This window comes from Macaca nemestrina, chromosome 14 (assembly GCF_043159975.1).
Source record: "Macaca nemestrina isolate mMacNem1 chromosome 14, mMacNem.hap1, whole genome shotgun sequence".
NCBI classification, from domain to species: domain Eukaryota; kingdom Metazoa; phylum Chordata; class Mammalia; order Primates; family Cercopithecidae; genus Macaca; species Macaca nemestrina.
Genome location: NC_092138.1, coordinates 114,806,379 through 114,825,878, shown reverse-complemented (window position 1 = coordinate 114,825,878; position 19,500 = coordinate 114,806,379). Strand labels below are relative to the sequence as shown.

The window sequence follows — 19,500 nt, the reverse complement described above, 5'->3', positions numbered from 1 at the left end:
CAGTGGCACCAGGGCCAGACTGGAGACAGAGCAGGAGGCTGCTGTCTGGAGAGAAAGGCCAGGGCTCCACTGGACGCTGGTGCTGAACTGAGAACTCCGCTGGGTGCTCAGAGGTAGCAGGGTCTGTGCAAGGGGCAGGAAAGTCCAGACACGGATCCTGCTGGGACAAGCGTCAGGGGCTTCCCCGGCCACCAGGTGTCCCCACTGTCCTGCTCTATGGAGCTCTGGGGCCGGCTTTGTTTTCAAAGTAGTAGTGCTGGTAGAGGTTAGGATATGATTATTATTATTATCATTGGTTGAGACAGGATCTCACTCTGTTTCCCAGGCTGGAGTACAGTGGCACGAGCATAGCTCACTGCAGCCTCAACCTCCTGGGCTCAAGCGATCCTCCCACCTCTGCCTCCCGAGTAGCTGGGACTACAGGCACGTGCCACCACTCCTGGCTACTTTTTGTATTTTTTATAGAGATGAGATTTTGCTATGTTGCCCAGGCTGGTCTCAAACTGCTCAAGTGGTCCTCCTGCCTCAGCCTCCTAAAGTCCTGGGATTACAGGTGTGAGCCACTTCGCCTGGCTATTATTATTTTTAAACAGTGCTCAGTTACTGGGAACTTCTATGTGCTGCCTGACAACGATCCCTTGATGCAGATACTTTCATTCCAATGAACAGGACTCCTGGGATCCCGGCAGAGAGGGAGGGAGCATCTGCCAGGATGTCCCTTCTGGTCTCTGCACATCCCCTTTTCTGCTCTCAGAGGCGGGTCAGGGGTCACGTGTCCTGTGCTCATCTCCAGTTCAGGGGCAGGTGACAGAGGCATTGAGAGAAGGCTGTTCCTTGCGTGCAGAGGAGCCGCAGTGGAGGTGGACGTTATGCCTGCTTGCTTTCTAAATCGTCTTGTTTTGTTTGGTTTGTTTATTGGTTAAATCAGCAGTTCCTGTCTGCCATATTATGATTTTGTAAACATTGGTTTTTTGTTTGTTTGTTTTGTTTTGTTTTGAGACAAAGTTTCACTTTGTTGCCCAGGCTGGAGTACAGTGGCACAGTCTCAGCTCACTGCAACCTCTGCCTCCTGGGTTCAAGCAATTCTCGTGCCTCAGCCTCCCATGTAGCTGAGATTGCAGGCGTCCATCACCACACCCAGTGGAATTATTTTTTTTTTTTTTTGTATTTTAGTAGAGACGGGGTTTCACCATGTTGCCAAGGCTGGTCTCGAACTCTTGAGCTCAGGCAATCCGCCCATCTTGGCCTTCCAAAGTGCTAGGATTACAGGCGTGGGCCACCGTGCCTAGCTGATTACGTAAACATTGTTAATGCCTGATCAAGTAGTGTCCAACTTTTTGTGTTTCTTGGAGTCATTAATAGTTTTTGTCCCAGCTGCTTTGTCCCAGTTTCCTCTGTAACTGTTGTGTATGTGTGTGTGTGTGTGTGTGTGTATGTAAAACATTATCCTCATGCCCCAAAACCTATACCTGTTATCAGTCACTCCCCATTTCCCACACTATCCCCAGGCTTAGGCAATCCCAAATCTGATTTCTGCCTCAATGGAGTTTCCTATTCTGGACATTTAGTAGAAATGGAATCACACAATGTCTGGTTTCTTTTGCGTCATATGTTTTCATGGTTTGTCCATGTAGTACATGTATCAGTATTTCATACTTTTTTGCAGCTGAATAATACTCCATTGTATGGATAGAATGTACTTTATTTATTCATTCACCCACTGGTGGACATTTGGTGTTTCTCATTTCTGGTTATTTTGAATAGTGCTGCTGTGAACATCCATATGCATGTTTTTGTGGGGACCTATGTTGTTATTTCTCTTGAGTTTATACAAGTTGAGCACCCCAAATCTGAAACTCCAAAATGCTCCAAAATCCAACACTTTTTGAACTCTTAACATGATGCTCAAAGGAAATGCTCACTGGAGTATTTTGGATTTTGATTTTTGGTTTGGGGATGCTCAACAGGTAATGCAAATATCCAATAATGCAAATATCCAAAATCCCCAAAAATAAAAAATGTGGAATACTGCTGTTCCCAAGCATTTCAGATAAGGAACACCCAATATATACATTGGAGTGGAATTACTGAATCATATGGTAACTCTATTTAACATTTCAATGAACTATCAGACTACTTTCCAAAGAAGCTGCACCATTTTACATTCCCACCAGTGAGGTATATGGAGGGGTTCCAGTTCCCCTTCATCCTCACCAACTGTTGTTATTTTTTGTCTTTTTTAATGCCGGTTATCCTAGAAGGTGTGAGGTGGTGTCTCACTGTGGGTTTGATTTGCATTTCCCTAATGACTAATGATGTGCAGCCTCTTTTCGTGTGCTTATTGATTTATTTGTATATCTTCTTTGGAGAAAGGTTTACTCAGACACTACGCCCATTTAAGAATAGGTTTGCTTGGCTGGGTGCAGTGGCTCACGCCTGTAATCCCAGCACTTTGGGAGGCTGAGGTAGGAGGATCATGAGGTCAGGAGATCAAGACCATCCTGGCTAACACAGTGAAACCCCATCTCTATGAAAAATACAAAAAATTAGCCAGGCGTGGTGGCAGCACCTGTAGTCCCAGATTCTCGGGAGGCTGAGGCAGGAGAATGGTGTGAATCCGGGAGGCGGAGCTTGCAGTTAGCCAAGGTAGCGCCACTGCACTCCAGCCTGGGCGACAGAGTGAGACTCTGACTCAAAAAAAATCTTTTTATTGAGTTGTAGGATTTCCTTAAATATTCTAGATACAGGTCCTTTATTATGTATGTGATTTATGAACATTTTCTTCTATTCAGTGGTTGAAACTTCTATTCAGTGGTTGTCTTTTCACTTTCTTTTTTTCTCTCAGAATCCAGAAGTCATACATAACCTTTTCACTTTTATTTATGGTATGGTTTGTAGCACAAGTTTTAAATTTTAATAATGTCCAATTCATCTCTTTTTTTCCCCTTTTGTCATTTGTGCTCTTGGTGTCATATTTAAGAAGACATTTCCCAACCCAAGACTATAAAGATTTACTTCTAATATTTTCTTCTAAGGCTTTTATAGTTTTAGCTTTTATACTTATGTCTGTAATCCATCTTGAGTTAAATTTTGTGCATGGTGTGAGGTAGGGGTCCAACTGCATTCTTTTGCATGTGGCTATCCAGTTGGCCCAGCACCATTTTTTGAGAAGTCTGCTTTCCCCCAAGGAATTGTCTTAGCACCCTTATTGAAAATCATTAACTCTGAAGAAGAAGGTTTATTTCTTGACTCTCAATTCTAATTCATTGATCTGTAGGTCTATCCTTATTTAGTACCTCACTGTCTTGATTACGTAACTTTACAGTAAGTTTGGAATCAAGAAGTGTGAATCCTCCAACTTTGTTTTTCCTTTCCAAAATTGTTTTGAGCATTCTTGGTCCTTTGCATCTCTGTATGAACTTTAGGGTTAGCTATTTAATTTCTTCAAAGAAACTAGCTGAGATTCTGACAGGCATTGTGTTGGAGCCATAGATCAATTTGGGGTGTGTTGTCACCTTAACAAAAATAAGTCTTTCATTTCATGAACATGAAATGTCTTTCTATTTATTTAGATCTTCTTTAATTTCTTTTGAAAGTATTTTCTAGTTTTTAGAAAGACTTTTGTCAAATTTGTTCCTAAGCGTATTTATTATTTTTGATGATATTGTAAGTGAAATTATTTCTTATATTCCTTTTCAGATTATTCAATGCTAGTGTATAGAAATACATTAGTTTTTTGACTGAGCCCAGTGGCTCACACCTATAATCCCAGCACTTTGGGAAGCTGAGGTGGGCAGATGCTTGAGGTCAGGGTTCGAGACCAGCCTGGCCAACATGGTGAAACCCTGTCTCTATTAAAAATACTAAAATTAGTCAGGCGTGGTGGCACATGCCTGTAATCCCAGCTACTCGGTAGGGTGAGGTGGGAGAATCACCTGAACCCAGGAGGTGGAGGTTGCAGTGAGTTGAGATGGCACCACTGCACTCCAGCCCAGGTGATAGAGTGAGACTCTGTCAGAAAGAAAGAGAGAAAGAGAGAGACAGAGAGAGAGAGAGAGAGAGAGAGAGAGAGAGAGAGGAGAGCTAGTAGTTTTTTAGTGGGTTCCTTAGGATTTTATATATACAAGACCTTGTTATCTGCAAATAGGAATATTTTTACTTCTTCTTTTTCAATCTGGGTGCCTTTTATTACTTTTGCTGCCTAATTGCTGCCCTGGCTAAAACCTCCAATGTAATGTTGGGTAGAAGGAGTAAGAATGGATATCCTTCTCTTATTCCTGATCTTGGGGGGAAATCAGTCATTCTTTTTCCTTCAAGTATGACATTCGCTGTGGGTTTTTGTGGATATTCTTCAGCACTTTGAGGAAGTTCCCTTCTTCCAAGTTTGTTAAGTGTTTGTTGAGGTTTTTTTTTTTTTTTTTTAAATCATTAAAGATGTTGGATTCTGCCAAATGCTTCTTATGCATCTACTGGAATGATTATGTGGTTTTTGTCCTGTACTCTGTTGATATAGTGTATTTTATTGTTTGGTTTTCATACATTAAACCAACCTTGCATTCCTAGGATAAATTCCAGTTGGCCATGGTGTTTTGTTTTGTTTTGTCGTGTGTTTTTGAGACAGAGTGAGACTCTATTGCCCAGGCTGGAGTGCAGTGGTATGATATTGGCTTACTGCAACCTTTGCTTCCTGGATTCAAGCAAATTCTCCTGCCTCACCCTCCTGTGTAGCTGGGATTACAGGCATGTGCCACTACACCCAGCTGGTTGTTGTAGTTTTAGTAGAGATGGGGTTTCACCATGTTGCCAAGGCTGGTCTTGAACTCCTGACCTCAAGTGACCCTCCCGCCTCAGCCTCCCAAAGTGCTGGAATTTCAGGCATGAGCCACCATGTTCAGTCTGGCCATGGTGTATCATCCCTTTTGTATGTTGCTGGATTCAGTTTGCTATTGTTTTGTTGAGGGTATTTGCATGTGTGTCCATAACTGTCACTATTTTTCCCCAATTGTGTCAAGGGATCTGTCAAACACCTATTGATATTATTTTCTGACTATGCATACACATCAGATAAACCACCTAATGCCTCTAAGTCCCATTTCCCTCCCCTGGAGGACTTCCTGCTGCCTTCAGATCTTCTGCTCCCTTTCAGACTGGCCACTGTGTGGTCTATGCTGTCACTCCAGGGCCTTCTTTACTTCTCCCTGCCTGGAGCCATAGCTTTTATTCTTTCTGGGTTTATTTTCCTCCTTTCGTCACAGTGTGTTCTCTAGCCATTTACTGCAAAGGAGTATGTGAGAAGTACATGTTTTGTGTTCATAAATGTCTGAAAAAGCCTTTATTCTTTTCTTACACTTGATTGATGGCTTGACAGGATCTAGAATTCTGTGTTGAAAAACATCCATCAGACGTTTGAAGAATCTGCTCCATGTCTTCCAGCCTCCAGCAATGCGGTCCCCTGTTGATGGCCCTCCTGGCCACCCAGTGTTGTGTCCTGGCCACCCAGTTTCCCATGGCGTGGCCTTGATGCAGGCCTCTGTCCAGACCCAGGGCTTGGTGGGCACTCTTGGGCCCTTCCATATGAATGTGTGATTTTCAATCTGAGGACTCTTCTTGGATTGTTGCTTTGACATTTTCCTCGACTCCATTTTTCTCTGTCTTTTCTTTCTGGAACCCCTGTAAAATGGAGATTGGACTTTCAAGATGGACCTTCTGATTTTCTTATTTTTTTCCACTCCCGATTTCTGTTTTGTAGTCTTTTTCTTTTTTTTTTTTTTTTTTTTTTTTGAGACGGAGTCTCGCTCTGTCGCCCGGGCTGGAGTGCAGTGGCCGGATCTCAGCTCACTGCAAGCTCCGCCTCCCGGGTTCATGCCATTCTCCTGCCTCAGCCTCCAGAGTAGCTGGGACTACAGGCGCCCGCCACCTCGCCCGGCTAGTTTTTGTATTTTTTAGTAGAGACGGGGTTTCACCGTGTTAGCCAGGATGGTCGCGATCTCCTGACCTCGTGATCCGCCCGTCTCGGCCTCCCAAAGTGCTGGGATTACAGGCTTGAGCCACCGCGCCTGGCCTGTTTTGTAGTCTTTTTCTTTTAGCCTAATCGCTGGATGATGGTCCCAGCCTTATCTGGCTCTTCTGTTGAATTGTAAATTTTGACTATCATATCTCATTTAAAGACCTCTTTCTTCATCTTAGATTCCTTTTTCATAGCACTGTCTTTCACTCTGATATGGTTTGGCTGTCTCCCTACCCAAATCTCACCTTGAATCATAATAATCCCCATGTGTCAAGGGTGGGACCAGGTGGAGTAAATTGAATCATAGGGTGGTTTCCCCCATACTGTTCTCGTGGTAGTGAATAAGTCTCAGGAGATCTGATGGTTTCATAAAGAGAGTTCCCCTGCACATGCTGTCTCTCTTTCCTGCTGCCATGTAAGACGTGACTTTGCTCCTCATTTGCCTTCCACCGTGATTGTGAGGCCTCCCCAGTCATGTGGAACTGTGAGTCCATTAAACCTCTTTCCTGTATAAATTACCCAGTCTTGGGTATGTCTTTTTTTTTTTTTTTTTTTTTTTGAGACGGAGTCTCGCTCTGTTGCCCAGGCTGGAGTGCAGTGGCGCGATCTCGGCTCACTGCAAGCTCCGCCTCCCGGGTTCACGCCATTCTCCTGCCTCAGCCTCCCGAGTAGCTGGGACTACAGGCGCCCACAACCGCGCCCGGCTAATTTTTTGTATTTTTAGTAGAGACGGGGTTTCACCGTGGTCTCGATCTCCTGACCTTGTGATCCGCCCGCCTCGGCCTCCCAAAGTGCTGGGATTACAGGCGTGAGCCACCGCGCCTGGCCGGGTATGTCTTTATTAGCAGTGTGAGAACACACTAATACACCATCTTCTTGTATTCCTGATGTTCTTGTTGTGGTTTGTGGTTATTTATTTATTTATGAGACAGAGTTTCACTCTTGTTGCCCAGGCTGGAGTGCAATGGTGCAATCTTGGCTCACTGCAACCCTCGCCTCCCAGGTTCAAGAGATTCTTATGTCTTAGCTTCCTGAGTAGGTGGGATTACAGCCATGTGCCACCAAACCTGGCTAATTTTTTGTATTTTTAGTAGAGACGGGGTTTCACCATGTTGGCCAGTCTGGTTTTGAACTCCTGACCTCAGGTGATCCGCCTGTCTTGGCCTCCCAAAGTGCTGGGATTACAGGCGTGAGCCACTGCGCCCGGCCTGTGGTTTTATTTAATTTAATGTAATTTAATTAATTAATTTATTTATTTATTTATTTTGAGATAGAGTCTCACTCTGTCTCCCAGACTAGAGTGCAGTGGCGTGATCTCAGCTCACTGCAAGCTCCACCTCCCGGGTTCACATCATTCTCCTGCCTCAGCTTCCCGAATAGCTGGGGCTACAGGTGCCCGCCACCTCGCCGGCTAATTTTTTGTACTTTTCATAGAGATGAGGTTTCACCGTGTTAGCCAGGATGGTCTCGATCTCCTGACCTCGTGATCTGCCTGCCTCAGTCTCCCAAAGTGCTGGGATTACAAGTGTGAACCACCGTGTCTGACCCTGTGGTTTTATTTTTATGAGAGAGTGAGCAGCAGTCTGATTGGAGGCTTGGAGGGGAGGACTGGAGAGCCTCTCAGGAAGGTTGGGCGGCAAGCCCTTCTCTTTTAGGGGGACCCTGGTGTCAGCATCTCAAGTCTTCACTGGGCCTCTCAGTGTCTCACAGAAGAGTCTCTAATCTGCTATGGGGGGTGGGGGGATGGCAGTCCACTCTCCCCACGTCTGGAGCCTCTCAGGACCCACATCTCCAGGGGAAGATCCTTCCGTACATGAGCAAGCACATTACCCCCTGCAGAAGAACCTGGGGTAGCTCTGAAGATTCAAGAGGAGGCAGGAGGGGCACACTGGCTTGTCTTGCTCAGTCTCCCTCTCCTCCAGCCCCAGCTAAGGCTCACCACTCCTCTATCTACTCTGCATCCTCCAGGGTTGGTTGGAATCTCCCATCCATCCTCTGCTGTTGCCTCTGCCTATTCTCTCATCTTTGTGGGTTATACGTTTTGCTTCCCTCCCTCCCTCGCTCTCTTCCTCCATCCATTCCTTCTTCCTTCTTCCCCTTTTGCTGTTATTTTGTGGGATTTGGAGAAGGACAGGCTTGAATGGCAGTGACCCGTTCACTGTGTGTAACTCAAGACCCCGTGTCCACCCTGTCCTCAGGGTCCTACAGCGAGGAGGACCATCTTGGGCTGGTGACCCCGGGTGGAGGTGCTGGCCCACCATGGGGCATGGGGAACCAGTCCCCACCCAGTTCTGGCTGATGCCAAAGCCTCTCTCTCTGCCTTCCAGAACATGCCCAACGTCCGTGATCACGATGCCTCCGTCTACCTCCGCCTCCAAGGGGATGCCTTGTCTGTGGGTGGCTATGAGGCCAACCCCATCTTTTGGGAGGAGGTAAGATGCCAGGGCCCTGGGTTAATGGGAGGGAGTCAGGGCTGCATCTCCGCATTGAGAGGGCTTCTTTCAGGAAGACCAGCCTCCTGAAGCTCCTCAGAGGAACACCCGAGAAGTGGCAGGTCCCCGGCCCCACCAAGCTCAAAGCCATCTTGCTCTTACCCTGAGGGTCCTGGCAGGCAGTCAAATCCAGAACTGGGGCAGCTGGAGGGCTTTGCCTCAAAACATCAACAGTGAAGGGCTGCACAGTGTGCAGTGATGGCCTCAGAAGGGCATGAGAGCACACAAGTCCCATGGCCTTCAGCAAATGACACTGCCCTCCCAGCCAGCTGCTGCAACAACATCTCCCCTGGCCTGGGCTGTTCCCTGGGCAGCTTCTGGGGTTAGGGCAGCCCTGCAGCCCCGTTCTATGTGTGTATGCATTTAGTCCACACATGGAATTACTGAGTGGCTACTTTGGGCTAAAATCTGCTTTAATTTCTGGAGAAAGAGGGAAACGAAGATGGAAGTCCCTGACTTTGGATGCCTGTATTTTGGTGGGGAGACATACAATAAACAAACAAACGGCTGGGCAAGATGACTCACACCTGTAATCCCAGCACTACGGGAGGCTGAGGCAGGTGGATCACCTGAGGTCAGGAGTCTGAGGCCAGCCTGGCCAATATGGTGGAATCCCGTCTCTACTAAAAATACAAAAATTAGCCAGGAGTAGTGGCAGGCACCTGTAATCCCAGCTACTTGGGAGGCCTGAGTTCAAGAGTCACTTGAACCCAGGTGATGGAGGTTGCAGTGAGCCGAGATCGCACCACTACACTGCAGCCTGGGCGACAGAGCGAGACTCTGTTACAAACAAACAAACAAATAAGGAATGAAATTCTGGAAGGCGATCATGCACTGAATAAAATTAGCAGGTTAAGGATCAGCCAAGAGAGACTAGAGCAGAAGGATATCCTCTAGATGGGTGGTCAGGGCAGGGTTTTTTAGGGAGGGGACATCCAAGCAGAGCCCTGTACCGAGACCACAAACCAGCGTACCAGGTCTGGGCAAAGAACTGCGCCACTGAGGGGTGAAGGCCTCGAGCTCAAACAAGCTTGCTCTTCCCAAAGAGCCGCGGGAAGTCAGGGTGGCGGGCCCAGTGGTAGAGGTAGGCAGGCTGGTACCTGCAGGACTTTGGGGCCATCATGAGCCTCAGGGGGCCAGAAGAGGCTTGTGAGTAGGGAAGGGGCATGGTGGGATCTACGGGAGTGGACTGAGGGAGGGTGGGGAATAGGGTGACCAGCCAGAGGCCACAGCAACCATCAAGGGCTGAGTGGGTGGAGGCCTGGGCCGGGGTGGGGAGGGGGAGCAGACAGGCCTTGCTGATGGGTTGGTGGGTAGGGGAGACAAACTGCCGGGACATGTGGGTGACCACCAGCCCTCTAACGCATCTGATTCAGCAGAGGCTGGCCTGGCAGCCATCACAAGGCAGGTTTTGCATGGGGACGCATGGCCTTCTTGGGGATAAAGGAGACTCCCCCTGCGCTGCCTTGGCAGGTGTCAGACAAGTTTGCCTTCGGCCTCTTTGACCTGGACTGGGAGGTGTTCACCCAGCACATTGAAGGTGCCATCACCCGGGTCCCTGTGCTGGAGAAGACAGGAATCAAGTCCACGGTCTGTGGCCCTGGTGAGTGAGAGCCTCGGAGCTGGGGTGGGCGTCCGTGGGTCTTTTCGTCTGACGACTATTGGTAGTGATGCCCCTTGAGGCCAGCCTGTGTCCCACAGGGGACCCAGGGCTGTCCCCGGGCCCTCTGGCTGCATGACTCCAGCAGCCCTGGGTGCTAAGTGTGGCCTTTATTCCTCAATACGGGCGAGAGGCCTGGGCTTCGTGAGGGCCACCATCTGCCCCAAGCACGAGGCCAGGGCCTCCTCCTGCCTCAAGTGTGACTCGTCCTGGCTTCCCCACCTGGGCTTCTTCATCCCTAGACTCGACTTTTCCCTGGAATTCTGTGTTTTCATCTGTAAAATGGGAATAGCGGGCCGCATCCCAGCACCCTGTGAGGCTGAGTGAGGAATGGAAGGGCTGAGACCTTCCCTGATGCAAGGCTTATACAGCTGTGAGTCCCAGTTCTGCCTCCAGCCCCAGCCCCCACCGCTCCCAGAGAGCACTGCCCTGGCCAGGACCCCATGCTGCTGGCCTCCCCACTGTTCTTGGCGGCTTGCACCCGGAGGCCAGCTCAGCGGGGGAAGGCTCTTGTGCCAAGATTCCCCTAACTCTGGCCCTCCTCGCTGGCCCCAGGAGAACTGAGCTGGAGGAGGCGGGAGCAAAAAGGTGGGCTCAGCTCCCAGATGCCCCACGTGGGTCATCTGAAGCGCAGCGCAGCCCTGCCCCACCCTGCTGGCCTGGGGAGGCCGGAAGGCTCTGCCCCAGGGGGCGGGTGTGGGGCTGAGGCTGCTGGCCTGGGCCCTGGCAAAGGTGCCCTCTCTGGGAGGCAGCAGGGGCTGGAGCTGGCCTTGGCACCCTGGTATTTATAGCCACAGGACTTTGAGCCAGATGTCCCCAAGCTGAGTGTGGGGCAGCCCGGGAGCTACCAGTGACCCCAGAGCACCGGCGTTCCTTCATGAGGGCATTCATTCTACATTAAGTGGCACCTCGTTTGTGCCCGAGGCAGGCCCACTCAGGCCAGCGCCCTCCTTCTGGCAGGGGAGACCCAATGCAAGTCACTGACCACAGCCCGTGGGTGGGTGCTCTCACAGGAGGCATGGAGTGGCTGGGTGGCCACAGCCTGAGGACAAAGACAGGCGGCCAGGAGCGGGGGCAGCCCAGCCCGGCCCTGGAGGGCGAGATGGCGCTGGGCCTGCCGCGGATACTTGATCTGGGCAGGGGAGCACCAGGTGGGCACAGAGATTCGCCCACATCGGGGTTCCAGCAGAATCACATGAGTGTTCCCCACTGCTTCCTGGTAGGGGGAGCTCTGGCCCCACTTCAGGGCCGGGAGAGAGGTTCAGAGAAACAGTGTTGCCCCCAGGGAAACTTAGTGTCAGAAGCCTGGTGAGTCCCTCTGTGCCTTGAGTGAAGGGCACTGGAGTGGGTGCCCTCCGGAGTAGGTGCATCTGTGAGATGGTGACGGAGCACCGACTTGGCAGGGTGGCCTAGGGACGAGAAGCCACAGGGCGGTGCAGGGCATGGGTCAGGGCCAGCAGCTGTAGAGAGCATTTGAGTAGAGTGGGGCGGCACGAAGCGGGGGGCCCAGGGACTTCCACGGGCCATGCAGGGAGCAGACGACGACCTTAAAGACAGGGAAGAGTCCCAACACAGAAGGGCTGTGGCCCCCCGGAGCGTCCAGCCCCCTCTGTCCTGGCACACTCAGCATCGGCTCAGCCGCCGGCAGGGGCTACTTTCGTGGATTAGGCTCCACGCGAAGTGCAGCCCCAGGGAGAAGCAGATGGAGCCCCCAGGGGCCAGGGCAGCGTGCAGGGTGGGAGCACACGACCGTGACTCACTGCCCCCACCCCTGCAACCCCCCCAGCTTGCGTGGGTCTGGCAGCGAGAAACACAGGCCCGGAAGAAGCCCAGGAGCACAGATAACCCCAGGCGTCTCTCTGTCTATCTCTTTCTTTCTTTTCCTCTGCCTCGTTTTAATTAGCCTGGGGAGCCGGTACTCCCCACGAGGCCCTATTCTGGGGAAGATGTGCAGGCGAGAACATCTTGGATCTGGTCTGTCGGCTGGATGGGAGACTGGTGGGGAATCAGCATTTCTCCTTGCCAGGCATGGCCAATGGCCTTTGGCCTCCAGGAAAGAGCAGGGAAGTCCCAGGCCCCCGTGACTTAGGGAGCGCCCCAGAGGGCAGGCAGAGCTCTCATTCCAGGATGGTGGAGCTCACCAAGGTCAGGGTGGGAGCCGCAGGCCTGGCCCCTGGCCATGCTGCCTGGAGGTCCCATGCGTCCTCGGGTTGCTCAACCCGCCTGAGTCATTTGTGAAACATCCAAGAGACCCTTGTTCCCTACAGCTGCCCCTTTGCTAGCTCTTGTTAGCGCTCCCCGCAGATGCCCTGTGAGGTTGTTCAGAGCTTCTTTCCTGCCCGCCCTGGGCCTGGAAATAGTTCCAGCCTTCCCAAAGTGCTCCCTGGGCCATCCCCAAACCCAGCCCAGGTTACCTCCCCCACCCCCATTTTTAAAAGGTCTTGCTGTGTTACCCAGGCTGGATTGTGGCTCCCTGCAGCCTCGACATCCTGGGCTCAAGCCATCCATCCTCCCTTCTCTACCTCCCGAGTAGCTGGAATTACAGGCTCACTCCACCACATCTGGATGATTTTTTGATTTTTTGTAGAGATCCTGTCTCACTATGTTGCTCAGGCTGGTCCTGAACTGGGCTCCAGACATCCACCTGCCTTGGCCTCCCAAAGTACTGGGATTACGGGCATGAGCCACTGCACCCAGCCTCAGCTCACTCTTTCTGCCTCATCATCTTCTCTGGAATCTTCCTTGTCTCTCACCCAGATGGCTGCTCCGGCCTCTGCCCTCTGCCCTGATAACCCAGGCCCTCCACCTAGGGCCCTGCCCCTCTCGCCTGCCTCCTCCACCCTCCCCTGCAGTGGCCCTGCCACCTTCTGCCCCTTCAAGGAGCTCTGCCTCTCCTGGCCAGGCTCTCAGCCCAGGCTCCCCGTGGCTCTCTGCCCCCTCAGCTCCTAGCGTGGGGGCCCTGATCGCCCTCCAGGGAGCGGGACGGCGCTTGCTTCTGGTCTGCATGCAGAGGATGGCCCCCCAGACTTGGTGCCCTGGGGTCCCTCAGGCCAGGGCCGGCTGCTTCCTCATCTAGAATCTAACACGGGGTGGTGCTAGGGCGCCAACAGCAGCAGCCGGCACGTCCGTGACGCGTGGCCCTCAGCTCCTCGTATTTTCTTTACCAGAACGTCTGTTTTTTGCTTATGTAAGTATTCGCTCCCTCCCTCCGTCAGCTCCTCGAGGGCTGGGACATGTGCTGCTCAGCACTGCCTCCCAGGGCCAGGCCCAGGACATGAATGTCTGTAGGCTGGCGAGCACACAGCCCTCTGAAGGAGCTTCTGCTATCCCAGTTTTATAGACGAGGACACTAAGCCTTGCTCAGAGACAAAGTGACTCGTCCAACGCCACACAGCTAGGAAGGAGTGAAGCAGGGTTTGAATCCAGGACTGTGGCCACAGAGAGCCAGGGTTCCTGTCCCACCGTGTCCTGGCCTCTGTCTGAGGCTCAGCGGTGACCGCCGGAGCAGGACATTGGTCTCCTCCCCCGCAGAACTTCGGATCCTTTGTTGGCTCAACAGACATTTATCAAGCACCTGCACTTGCTGGGCTCTGACCCTGTGCTAGGCCGGGGCATGTGCAGTGAGAAAACTGGTCCCTGCCCTCTCAAGGTCCAGTGGGCAGGAGTGACCAGTCTCTGGCAGGGACACAGCAGGATGATGGTGCAGTGGGGGAGCAGCAGCGTGGTCTCCAGGGTCAGAGAAGGGCTCCTTGTCGGCAGGACAAAGGTCACAAGACAGACCGGGACCCCACCAGGCAGAACCCAGCCAGGTGGCCGTCAGCTGCTTCCGGCAGCACACATGGAGGGGCTCGGAGAACAAGGGCAGGAGCCAGCGGGGAGGCCCCCATGAGGAAGTGCCACCGAACAGGGCCTAGAGGAGGGAGAGGGTTTGGGTGGAGGGGCACCTTCAGACCCCTGCCTGATCACTCCTCTCTGGGAAGACCCCACCCCAAGAGTGCGTGCACTGCAAGGGACTCTGGGCCTCTCTCTCCCTTTCAGAATCCTTCACGCCCGACCACAAGCCCCTGATGGGGGAGGCACCTGAGCTGCGAGGGTTCTTCTTGGGCTGCGGCTTCAACAGCGCAGGTGAGTCCGGGCAGCAGTCCTCCTGGCCCCCAAGAGGGTGGTCCTGCCATTCCCAGAGCTCTGGGGGAGGTGGGCACAGGAGCCCTGTGGCCGCCGACAGTGGTGGGGACAAGAGAGGCTGGGGAGTCCAGCCGCTCCTGCTCCCCAGAGAGTGCACCTTTGCCAGGGTCCAGTCCGGCAGCAGTCCAGTCGAGAGGCGTGCAGCACCCCAGGTTTGGGGAGAGCGGGGCTTGGAGTGTCTGTGCTGTCCGTGGAGATGGGGGCATGGGATTGGACATGGGTGGGGGACCCTGGGGGGCAGACCGCAGCCCTGCACTTCTCTTCCTGCCAGGAATGATGCTGGGTGGTGGCTGTGGACAGGAGCTGGCCCACTGGATCATCCATGGGCGCCCGGAGAAGGACATGCATGGCTATGACATCAGGTAAGTGTCCACTGGGACCTAAGGGCAGGGCCCGCCACTCAGGAGAGGTGGGGTGGGGTAAACAGTGAGGGCTACTTAGAAAGGGGCCTTCCCTGAAATCCAGGTGGCTTCCTGGAAGAGGCAGCAGTGAGGGAGGAAGGCCACCAGCAGAAGGTGGGCAGTGCTGAGGGGGTGGCCGGGGGGCAGGTCCACGCCCCTTTACAGCTTCCAAGATCTCTTGTCCCAGGGGCCTGCCTGAGCCCCTGGACAGCTCTGGAGTCATCAATGGGATGGCATCATCCCCTCACAGATGGGGAGACCGAGGCCTGGGGGCAGGAGGGAGCAGGGCTGAGCTGGGAAAATTGTGCCGACTGTGTGTACTGCGTCTTGCACCCAGGCAGCCCTGGCTGTCCCGTTCAATCGTACACTGACAAAGCGGCCAGGAATGAGACCCAGTGCAAGCCACTTCCTCGTCTATAACGCAGGGTGGTGGGGAGGGGCTGCAGAGGTTTTGGGAGCAGGGAGGACATTTGTGCTGGTGAGGCGCCCGGCATGGAGTCCGCACATGGGAACGCTAAGTCATCCCCAGCTGAGGCATGGACCGGGGTGCTGACAGCCAGAGCCAGTGACGGCAGCCTATCCTGGTGGCCTTCTGCCAGTCACGGCCATCTCTTGCAGAGCACAGGACAGTGGTGCAGGCGCTCCCCAGCAAGGAGAGAGGTTCTTCCTGTGTCTAATCCCCATGGCGGTGGCCTCTCCGACCCACACAGCAGGGCCTGTGGCCCGGGCCGCACCCCATGCATTGAGGGGTGGTGAAGCAGGGCCGCATGGAGGGAGGCCGGCCTCCAGGTCTCTCCAGCCCGCTCTGCTCCCGGCTGCTGCCGGTGGACGGCCTCCCTGGGGAGGCAGTAGGTGGGGTGGGCTCTGGAGGAAGAAGGCCTGGCTCAGCTCAGTGTGCCCCTCACCTCTGCTGACCTAGTCCTTTCTGGCCTGATGAGGACATTACACCCACTGTCAGGGGGAGTGTCTGACCCCACGGAGACAGACAGTTACACTGAGGTCCCCCAGTTGCCACCCCTCCATGGCGCCTGACACAGTGAAGCCTCCTCTGGCTGACTCAGAGCCCATCTGGACCTGTGCCCCTGTACTCTCCCAAGAGAGGAATGTTCTGGAAATGATAAAGCTGTAAAGGACTTCAAGGAAGGGCCAGTTCAGGTCCCCCCTGCTACAAACAGCAAAATGGAAGTGACTTGCCTGAAGTCACCCGACTTTTGAACCAGAGCCAGGTAGGGACCCAGCTCCCTCCCCAGGCGGGACAGTCCTCGTGCCCTGGCCTCCCTTGGGGACTCCAGCTCTGGAACCCGACCAGCCAGGGTTCTACCCAGTGGCACTGTGTGGCCTCTCTGTGTCCTTGGCTGCAAAATGGATCTGCCCAGCCTGCCCAGCTCCTGACTCGGGGCCTAGTCCTACACTCAGCAGGCAGGATGTTTGCTCATGGGCTGGCAGAGGCCCTGAGGCGGCCCCTGGCAAGTTGGGAACAGGCCTGGGCCTCCCTGTATCAGCTGTCTTCCTTCCATCCCTGGGACTTTGGCGTGAGTGTGCCATGGGCTGCTCTGGGGCTGGGAGCCAAGGGGACAGATGGGGAGCCCCTGAGAGCTGGAGTACAGCAGCGGGAGGAGCACCCACCCTGTTGGTCCCAGACCCCTGCCAAGCAGCCTGGCTGGTGGCACCCAGGACACATAGGCTAATGCTGTCCTCAGCTCAGCTGTCACTGATGTGGGGCTTCCAAACCCCTTCAGTGTGCCAGGGTGGACGGCTGCCACCAGCAGGACCAGCCGCCGGCCCCCAGGGGCTGTAGCACTCATGTGATGCTCTGCTACCTCGGGCCTGTGCCCGGGGACAGACATAAGACACAGACCCTGCAGGAGAGAGACACAGCAAGGAGAGGAAGGAGGTGCCTGAGAGAGTCGCTGAAAGACCCAGAAAAGAAAGTGAACAGAGCACGCCGGCACCAGAACGGAGCTTTCCCCTGCCCAGAGACTCCTGATTGCTCCCCTCAGGCCAGAGCCAGAACACGCCTGGGTCGTCCTTCATCTTACACATGGGAGACACGCACAGCGAGGGGGTGTCCCAGGAGACCAGGCAGCCAGAGCCCTCCCTGGGTCCAGGGCCTGTCTGGGCTCCAGGCTACGCATGAGGGTCCCAGGGCTGGCTGGGCACCACGCAGCTTCCAGGCCGTGGCAGCTGCCCTGCGCGTGAGTTCCCTTTGAGATCAGATAAGAGGCAGTCACCCCAGCCCCACATCTGTCAGCTGCATGGCCCTTGGTCAGTCCCTCCTCTTCTCTGAGCCTCAGTTTTGCCATCTGGAAAATGGGAACAATGTACCACCCTCTTGGAGTGCACTTGAGGCTCATGCGTGTGGACGCTCGGCCCAGTACCCAACAGAGGCAGAGCCAGAATGTAGGCTGGGCTATGTTTTCAGGGAAATTCCTTGGGGACCGGGTGAGCCAGGGAACAGTAGCTCTTTATTTAAGTGAAGAGGGTGGCCCGGGCCCACCTGGTCCCTCTGCCCACTTACTCACAGGCAGAACTGGCAGCTGGGCCCCTGTACGTCACTCGCTGCTCCTGCCGCCTGATGTGCACCTCACTGCTGCCCCCAGGAATCCTCCCAGACCCTCACCGGCTCCATTACTCCCTCCTTCAGCTCCTGGTCAGCGTAGCCCAGCACAGGTGTGGGCTGGCTTTGCTGAGGCCTTGCCGTGTGACCGTGAACACCTGTGAGACCCTTCCGAGCCTCAGTTTCCCTCTCACGTGAAAGAGTTAACCTTGGGTCCCGTGCAGAAGGCAGTTCTGCGGACAGAGAGGGATTCCCTCCCACGGCAGCACTCAGCTCTGGGCCTGCGCTGGCGCTGGGGGGGGTTCATGAGCAACAGCAGCTGTTAATGATAATATCATTAATAATAATCCTCACGTCTGCACCTCTACTCTCCACCCATCCAGATGAGAAAATCCTGCTTGCCAGAATTACGTGCAGACTAAGAATCAGCTCTGACAGGTGCCACTGAGGACAGAAACGCCTCTGATGTGGCGCCTGAGGCAGGTCTTGAGTGATGAGTGAGGTTCCAGCAGGTGGAGCATGATGGGGAGGCGGGGCCCTGGGAAAGCTGGGGCCTGAGAGGGAGGTTTGTGCACGGGAGGCGGCTGCAGGGCCGTGATGTAGCTGGGCCCAGGTCTCACTCCAGCCAGCAGCCCCACAGGAGCGGTGGCTGGTCTGAGGAGACCAGGGAAAAAGCCGTGGGACACTGGCTGCTCTGCCCACTCAGGGGCAGCAGAGGCCTAGGCCACAGGTGCGGCCACAGAGCTCCATAGCTCCATGAGAAATAGCGTGGGGCCTGCCGGGCTGGCGCTGGACACCACCAGGGGCTGCAGTGGCTGCACACGGTCCCCAACCTCGAAGGAACAAACCCAAAACTATGGCAGCCGCATCATCTCTGGTCCCAGGGGCTGGATTCTGCAGCTGCTCCCCAGACACAGCTGGGATTCGCCCCAGAGACTCTGCACCTCTTGGGTCCCTGGTCCGACCCACAGACAAGGCCCAGCTTTGGAATCACAGACTTGGGTGGGCCTGATGGGACAGGCGGCCACCCTTGCCCCCACTCCCCTGCTGGCGGGTGGAAAGGGGGGGTCCCTTGCCGAGGAGGGGGACACTGATGTTCTGATGCATTACCAGGCTAAACTTTAAAGACCCTTTATATGGACCCTCCCCAGAGCATTCTGGGGATCTAAGCCCACCCCTCCCAGGGGCTGCTCCCTCCGCAGTCATGGGGTGGGGCGCCACGGCTCCCCAGCACTGGAACCTAGGCAGCAGACAGCAATGCGTGGAGAGCGAGGCCAGAGCCCCATGCCCCCGTGGGGGATGAGAGCCTCGGCTGGATCCTCTGTCCGCAGTGCCCACTCACTGAGGGCCACCGGGGTGGGGTGACTCTGGGGGAGAAAGCCAGGCTCACCCAGGTGCAGGGCGAATGGAGAGTCGGGGGCCCGCTCAATGCTGAGCCACAAAGGGGACTCTGGTGGAGGGGTCCAGGGTCCAGGCTTGCCCTGGGTCCTAGGCCAGCCCTTCCCTGACGGGCCGTCCCCAAAGCAGTGACCCGTGCCCCTGTCTGCGGCAGACGCTTCCATCACTCGCTCACGGACCACCCCCGCTGGATCCGAGAGCGAAGCCATGAGTCCTACGCCAAGAACTACTCCGTTGTCTTCCCCCACGATGAGCCGCTGGCCGGGCGCAACATGAGGAGAGACCCGCTGCACGAGGTGACGCTCTACAGCTCCTGCTGGGGGCCAGCAGCTAGGGTCTGGGACGTCCTCAGGGCAGCAGGATGGCAGAAAATGCAAGGCATACCCCAACCGCAGGTCAGGCGTGGTGACAAGGTGTCTGTCATTCCCCAGGTAGTAACCCGGCACCCCCATGTGCTGGGCGCAGTGCTCAGGGCCGGGGACGTTAGGGAATAAAGTGGAAATGGCTCCCTCCCATCCAGGGGGCTTCCGTTCTAGTGGAGAAGCAGGAACACGCACCCAGGAACCGCCCCCCGCCAACTGCTGGCAGCAACGCCAACAGGGCAGGGGTCCTGGGGGGTGGAGTCTTGTGGGTGTATGCAGTCATATGTGGGGGGAGCAGCCAGAACACGGCATACGTGGGAGAGGGGCTCCTGCTTGTAGAGTCTGCTGCTACCCTGGTGAGCTCCAACTCACCCATTCAGTGAAACCCACTGTCAGGTGCCCCTTTCTCAGGTCTGCCCCTGTGCCCTCCCCTGGTCC

At 54.5% G+C, this 19,500-nt stretch overlaps 1 protein-coding gene across 2 annotated transcripts in view; it reads left to right on the top strand.

Annotated features, from left to right (window-relative positions):
• The window catches only part of LOC105471877 (sarcosine dehydrogenase), a 63,737-nt gene that overhangs the window by 11,199 nt on the left and 33,038 nt on the right, over nt 1–19,500 (top strand). For both annotated transcript variants that reach the window (XM_071078562.1, XM_071078561.1), the window contains exons 8-12: nt 8,335–8,439; nt 9,973–10,102; nt 14,198–14,284; nt 14,616–14,706; nt 18,855–18,996. In XM_071078562.1, coding sequence (XP_070934663.1) covers nt 8,335–8,439; nt 9,973–10,102; nt 14,198–14,284; nt 14,616–14,706; nt 18,855–18,996 — 555 coding nt within the window. The remainder of the gene's footprint in view (nt 1–8,334; nt 8,440–9,972; nt 10,103–14,197; nt 14,285–14,615; nt 14,707–18,854; nt 18,997–19,500) is intronic.